General features: G+C 49.0%; 1 protein-coding gene across 1 annotated transcript in view; it reads right to left on the bottom strand.

Moving 5' to 3' along the window:
- LOC111981742 (rap guanine nucleotide exchange factor 6-like) overlaps positions 1 to 7,604 on the bottom strand; it is a 167,581-nt gene that overhangs the window by 25,041 nt on the left and 134,936 nt on the right. The window contains 3 exon segments of the mRNA XM_070449279.1: positions 878 to 1,089; positions 3,736 to 4,019; positions 4,165 to 4,273. Coding sequence (XP_070305380.1) covers positions 878 to 1,089; positions 3,736 to 4,019; positions 4,165 to 4,273 — 605 coding nt within the window.

The following is a 7,604-nucleotide window of genomic DNA, read 5'->3' as shown; positions in this document are numbered from 1 at the left end:
GTGTGTGGACAGGTGTCTTTTATACAGGTAACGAGTTCAAACAGGTGCAGTTAATACAGGTAATGAGTTGAGAAAGCGGGGCTTCTTAAGAAAAGGTCTGTGAGAGCCGGAATTCTTACTGGTTGGTAGGTGATCAAATACTTATGTCATGCAATAAAATGCAAATTAATGACTTAAAAATCATACAACGTGATTTTCTGGATTTTTGTTTTAGATTCCGTCTCTCACAGTTGAAGTGTACCTATGATAAAAATTACAGACCTCTACATGCTTTGTAAGTAGGAAAACCTGCAAAATCGGCAGTGTATCAAATACTTGTTCTCCCCACTGTATATGCTAATACAGTATATGCCAATAGGAGTATACTGGTGCAAGGTGCAACATTCTAGATGTAAAAACACTGGACTTTAAGTAGCTAAGAACTCAACATGAAAAGTCAACATGAGGTTTCGGTCAAAACAATGACCTTAAATCACCGTGACAGGTCGCTCATGCAAAATATATCGTATAACATCTTAATCCGACAAGCGTGTATAAATAAAGGTTAGATAAACAGGTAACACTTTATTTGGATAGTCCCGAGCAGATGGTTTATAGATGTTCAGTCGATGTCCAATAACTGTCAACAACATTTCTACTAACCATCTACTTAACCCCTATCCTAACCCTAATCTTGACCTTATTACCCTAACCTAACCCTTTTTCTAACCTTAGCAAGCAGTTGCTTATCAACAGATGGTTTGTTGACAGTATGACCATCTGTAGAGCATCTTTATGGGACTATCCAAGTAAAGAGTGACCAATAAGTTAATCCGATATGGTTTCCAATGGACAAGATGAAGGCATTTTAGGCGGACACTGAGAAAGGCATCCATACCTTCATGTAGGAAGGTGAGGTCCTTCTTGACGACGGGGAACAGGGGGATGATGGGCGGCTGCATGCTCTGGCTGCTCAGGACGTTGCGGTACTTGGCCATGTTCCTGGACGGGTCYAAMATGTCCTGCAGGTCGCGGAACAGCTTGTCGTACTTACTGGGCAGCTTCTCCCACGACGACCTGAGACGAGCTATTGGAGCCAGATTTAGGCCACTGTAGGGCAGGAGACAAGGAGGAGAGGTCAGGGGTTAGGGTTCGGACCACTGTAGAGGAAGAGACAAGGAGGAGAGGTCAGGGGTTAGGGTTCGGACCACTGTAGAGGAAAAGACAAGGAGGAGAGGTCAGGGGTTAGGGTTCGGACCACTGTAGAGGAAATGTCCAAGGAGGAGAGGTCAGGGGTTAGGGTTCGGACCACTGTAGAGGAAAGACAAGGAGGAGAGGTCAGGGGTTGGGTTCGGACCACTGTAGAGGAAATGACAAGGAGGAGAGGTCAGGGGTTAGGGTTCGGACCACTGTAGAGGAAATGACAAGGAGGAGAGGTCAGGGTTTGGGTTCGGACCACTGTAGAGGAAATGACAAGGAGGAGAGGTCAGGGGTTAGGGTTCGGACCACTGTAGAGGAAATGACAAGGAGGAGAGGTCAGGGGTTAGGGTTCGGACCACTGTAGAGGAAATGACAAGGAGGAGAGGTAGGGGTTAGGGTTAGGGTTCGGACCACTGTTGGGAAGAAGACAAGGAAGACAAGGAAGAGTTCAGGGGTTAGGGTTCAGACCACTGCTATAGAGGAGAAGCTAGAATGGCCTATAAGGCAACAACAGCCCATCTCCTGTTTCTGTAGCGTGAGAGTGAGGCTGCTTGATGTACACCCTGGACAGAACGCTAGAGAGATTGGTTAGGGCTCAAAACTTTCCTTCAGTGGTTTTCTAGTGGTTTTCTGCCCTGGTCTACTTTCCTTCATCCACACTTATCCAAATGTAGTGGACAAGTGAGAGGCAGCCCACTGTTAGACCTCACCCTCATCCTCTTACCCTCTCAGTCTTTTCACATCAACGCAGATGAAAGAGAGGAAGCAAGGAAAGGAAACGACKTGAGAGTATTGGAGACACCCAGAGGCTAGGAAAAGGTGAGTCCGCTCTGAGCTGAACGGGAGAGGAGTGGGGAAGCGGGGCAAGCTAGCCAGATGACCACTCCACTGCCCAGACCAGCCAGACACAACATGCACACAGCACAGAGACACACTTCAGGGAATACAGAAGTGAAAGCTGAAAGCAATGTGTACCACTTAGGGGATGATGCACATTATCACAATTGAGGAGTACTCTCTTTCTTGAATGTACACCCATTCACTCACTAGGGTTGGGCGGTATGCAGATTTTCATACCGTTCCTGTACCATACTGGTGTATAAAGCTGTATTGCATACATTTCTGCCGTARCTTACATCATTGTTAACCTATAGATGTATAGGATACTGGACCCGGGCTCAGGGACGGCCAACTCTGGAGATCCGTTCCATCTCTACTGAGATGAGTCGATCTGCTTTTAGTTTTTTTTTGCACCTTAAGTGTGGAATGATCTACTACCGGAAGTGCACACAGGGGGCGCTATTTCTTTCCAAATATATATWWAWWWWWTTACACACAAAACAACYTCAGGCAGCAGGGATCTTGATCCAGGGGGGGATTGATTATCTCTGSTGAAACCATGAAGCTTGGTCTTGCKAGCTAGCCACTTAGCTAGCAAGTTAGCAAACTAAATCCATAGCTTGAGCCCTGAGCTGGAGATCATTTATTTGGCACATCTGAGATAGTCAACGTATAYTTAGTTATAAGCAGTGGRGTAGCACTCCCCCCTGCATTGTTTTTATTATATATAATTCATTTTTACAGTATTGAAAATCATACCGTCTGTATTTCAAAATAACCCGGTATACATAGTATACTGCCCAAGCCTATGACTCATTCGCTCACAACAAAACACGCCATTCAAAAACGATGCATCTTCAGTGTTTGTTTTCCCATTTCCTCAATGAAGTCCTGTGGCTTTGTGACCTCAGAGCAGATTCATTTAGAGAGCTGCAAATTATGACTGGTGTTTCCTCTTTCCTCTCCTCCCTCCCCCCAACCCCCTCCTTTCCCCCTCCCTCTCCTGACAGACCTGGCAGCGCTGCTCTAGAATTATCCTCCTCATTGTTCTCTGCTCTGAAGTGGAGTCTCCAGCCAGCCAGCCAAGCCCATCAGCCAGCAGGGGTACTGACTGATCTGACTGCTCTAAAGAGGGCTTGAGACAGAGGGCCTCGTTACACATTGGATGACAGACAGTAGGGAACACACACGACACAGATGCATACAGACACGCACACATGCAGAGTCAGGCAAACACGCACCCGCTCCGGCAGCCAGGCCGTTCCATGGCTGAGTGAGGAGACCACAGCGAGCCTAACCAGATTCCCATTGTCAGAAAGTTCTCAGAGGACATCCTCTGCCTCACACACACACACACACACACACACACACACACACACACACACACACACACACACACACACACACACACACACACACACACACACACAACAGTTCCCTGAAGATTCATGTCAAAGTAATAGCACAACGGACAACAGAAGCTCAATGTAGCCAAACCATAGAAGGCAGAGTTAACAACATAACAAAGCAGAAATGTCATAACTGCTTTTGGACTCAATTTGGACAGGCAATAAGTCGTAGGGACAGATGTAGGATTGCGGGGCACGCTGATGCAACGAACTGCTTCGAATGGGAACAGATAGGAGGACAGAACAGGGAGTGATGCCTTGGGAGGGAGGAACTGGTCTCCTGGTCTCCAGCCCCCAACTAACTCACCTGATGATGGCGAACATGGAGTTGAAGTTCTTGCACTCTCTACAGTTCAGAGCGATCTTGATGAAGTGTTTGATGGTCTTCATCCTTTTCATGGCGTTGGGCTCCCTCAGGATCTCCGTGGCGACCCAGAAAGTCTCCTGGTTGATGACCTCCTCAAACTGCTTGAGGCGCGTCTGCTGGACTCCCCCCGACGAGTCGAGTAGCTTGAAGAGGTCGTCCACGTACTCGGTGGACTCGATGTTACGGAACAGCTCAAAGTCCCTCATGGAGAGCTGGGCGGCCACCTGAAGAACAACACGGCGACTTTATTAACGCATGCGAGACGGGGGAACGTGTCTTCTGCTGTACGGTCTTCAACCCCTCCGTTAAAACACACAGAAATACACAAACACACACACACAAGCACGTAAATACACCAGATACACACACCTCCACGGTGCTGAGCTGGAGCAGGGTGATGTGACTCTCCTTCAGCAGCTCCTGGGCGTCATCGTCTGAACACAACGTCTCCGTATCCATGTTGTTCTTCAGGTAGTACCTGGGGACAGGGGGGGGGGGACACACACACACGGTAATAATGAAGGTTTGTACCGGTAAAACGACGTGTTGATTACAAAGCAGACATAACATCAAGACCACGTCTAGAAACGATACTGGATCTTTATTTTTTTCCACGACAAATGAGTTATTATGAGCCCTGAATGATGATTGGCTGAAAGCCTGAATGATGATTGGCTGAAAGCCTGAATGATGATTGGCTGAAAGCCATGGGATATCACGGAAATGACAGAAAATTACTAACTATGTTGGTAACCAGTTTATAGTAGCAATAAGGCACCTCTGGGGTTTGTGGTATATGGCCAATATACCARGGCTAAGGGCTGTTCGTAGGGACGACGCAACGCAGAGTGGTACGTTGGTCATGCACCACAAACCCCAGAGGTATCTTATTGCTTAATTATAAAATGCATCATTATCATTAGAAAATATATAACCACATGAATAAACATGCCGGCGTTATTGTATGTATTGTCTGTATACTATGTCAACTCCCTGGTCGACACCACCAGGGCAGCAGCAAACAGCAGCAGTATTAAGATGTGTTGGGGGGAGAGAGAGAGAGAGGCCCTGACAGTGGTGATCCATTACAGCCATACATTTTCCCATGGGTGGGTGAGAGAGAGAGAGAGAGAGACACATTTCTCCCCGATGCCCTTTTCTGGGAGAGCGTCCAAGAGCAGCACATTAGACTAGCGCTTCTTAATGGAGCCAAAATGTGTCTACAGCTAAACCTAGAATGCAACGCAGCGGCCAGCAATACATTTACAGTGTGCCACTTTTCAGGGGCAACGTCCGGGCGCCCGTTATTGTACTTGATGTGTACTTAAAATGCCCTGGCCGACGCTGCCAACTCAAGGCATCAGGGATGGGGATCTGAATAAGTGATGGGTACAGTAGAGGGGGCCAGGTCTCTGCTGCTTGGCCCCCTGGAAGGAGGCCTGCTGCTGCTTCTAGCCGTCTGTGGCTGACTGGAGGGCCACTGGGGCTGATGCTGGGCCAGGGGCTGATGCTGGAGCTGGTTGGGGAGACTCCCCTGGCTAGATGAGTGTATGGGCTTGTCAGGAGTGAAGACTGGAGGGTTTCTGCTGGCTAAGCTTGTGTATCACCCACCAAGTCAGATCGAGGGTCAGTTACTCAACGCATAGAGAAGTCCCAACAGGTCGAACAGGCACAGCTCTATTTTCATGGATAAGGGGGGCAACAAAGAGAGGGATGGTGGAAAGAGGGACATGTATAATACAACACCAAACAGATGTTGAATGTAACACGGTGGGCACCCGAGTGGCGCAGCGGACAAAGGCACTGCGTCTCAGTGCTAGAGGCGTCACTACAGACCCTGGTTCGATCCCGGGCTGTAACACAACCGGCCGTGATCGGATGTCCCATAGGGCGGCGCACAATTGGCCCAGCATCGTCCGGGTTAGGGGAGGGTTTGGCCGGGGTAGGCCATCATTGTAAAATAAGAATTTATTCTTAACTGACTTGCCAAGTTAAAGGTTAAATACTATATATATTAACTTGGCAAGTCAGATGCTGGGCCAATATATATACCACAACATAATGGCTGCCACCCGTGCTGCACAGTTGGGATGGTATTCTTCGGCTTGCAAGCATCCCCTTTTTCCTCCAAACATAACGATGGTCAATATGCCAAACAGTTATATTTTTGTTTCATCAGCCAGAGGACATTTCTCCAAGTACGATCTTTGTCCACATGTGCAGTTCCAAACCGTAGTCTGGATTTTTATGGCAGTTTCGGAGCAGTGGCTTCTTCCTTGCTGAGCGGCCTTTCAGGTTATGTCGATACAGGACTCGTTTTACTAGAATAGATAGATACTTTTGTACCTGTTTCCTCCAGCATCTTCACAAGGTCCTTTGCTGTTGTTCTGGGATTGATTTGCACTTTTCGCACCAAAGTACGTTCATCTCTAGGAGACAGAACACGTCTCCTTCCTGAGCGGTATGACGGCTGTGTGGTCCCATGGTGTTTATACTTGGGTACTACTGTTTGTACAGATGAACGTGGTACCGCAAGGATGCTCCAAGGATGAACCAGACTTGTGGAGGTCTACACATTTCTTTCTGAGGTCTTGACTGATTTTTTTAGATTTTCCCATGATGTCAAGCAAAGAGGCACTGAGTTTGGAGGTAGGCCTTGAAATCATCCACAGGTACACCTCCAATTGACTCAAATTATGTCAATTACCTATCAGAAGCTTCTAAAGCCATACATCCTTTTCTGGATATTCCAAGCTGTTTAAAGGCACAGTCAACTTAGTGTATGCAAACTGCTGACCCACTGGAATTTGATACAGTGAATTATAAGAGAAATAATCTTCTGTAAACAATTGTTGGAAAAATTACTTGTGTCATGCACAAAGTAGATGTCCTAACCGACTTGCCAAACAATATAGTTGTTAACAAGAATTTGTGTGGAGTGGTTGAAAAACTAGTTTTAATGACTCCAACCTAAGTGTATGTGTAACTTCGACTTTTTTATTTTTATATACTGTTGTTTACACAGGCTATCTGTACGCTAACTAGACAAGAATGTCTTTCGATTTCCATTGTCTAGCCTAGCTGCTCTATTTTGGCCGCTACCCGCCGCAAGGGGCTGTCTATTACCCGTAAGGCACCAGGGCTCTTTGTGCTGCCGCTGGCTGTGTTGTATGAATTATTCCAAGCGTGCAGTCAGTCTGCAGAGAGAGGCACACACACAGTGACAGAGGATCAAATATTCATGCTAACCTAGTTGGGATGAGTCTGATGTGGGACGAGAGGAGCAGGGGCAGAGACGGAGAGCGGCGGGCAGAGAGGGAGAGCGGCGGCAGAAAGGGGGTGCGGCGGCAGAGAGGGAGAGCGGACGCAGAGAGGGAGAGTGGCGGCAGAGCGGGAGCGGCGGCAGAGAGGGAGAGCGGCGGCAGAGTGGTGCGGCGGGCAGAGAGGGGGAGCGGCGGCAGAAAGGGGGTGCGGGCGGCAGAGAGGGAGGGCGGCGCAGAAAGGGGGTGCGGCGGCAGAAAGGGGGTGCGGCGGCAGAGAAGGAGAGCGGACGCAGAGAGGGAGAGTGGGCAGAGGAGGCGGCAGAGAGGGGGGAGGGCGGCAGAGAGGGGGAGCGGCGCAGAGAGGGAGAGCGGACGCAGAGAGGGAGAGTGGCGGCAGAAGGCGGCGAGAGGGGAGCCGGCGGCAGAGAGGCGGCAGAGAGGGGGAGCGGCGGCAGAGAGGGAGAGCGGGCGGCAGAGAGGGGGCCAGCGGCGGCAGGAGAGGGAGAGCGGACGCAGAGAGGGAGACGCGACCCAAAGCGGGCAGAC

Source organism: Salvelinus sp. IW2-2015, linkage group LG20 (assembly GCF_002910315.2).
Source record: "Salvelinus sp. IW2-2015 linkage group LG20, ASM291031v2, whole genome shotgun sequence".
In the NCBI taxonomy this organism is placed as follows: domain Eukaryota; kingdom Metazoa; phylum Chordata; class Actinopteri; order Salmoniformes; family Salmonidae; genus Salvelinus; species Salvelinus sp. IW2-2015.
This window is presented reverse-complemented; position numbering and strand designations above follow the sequence as displayed.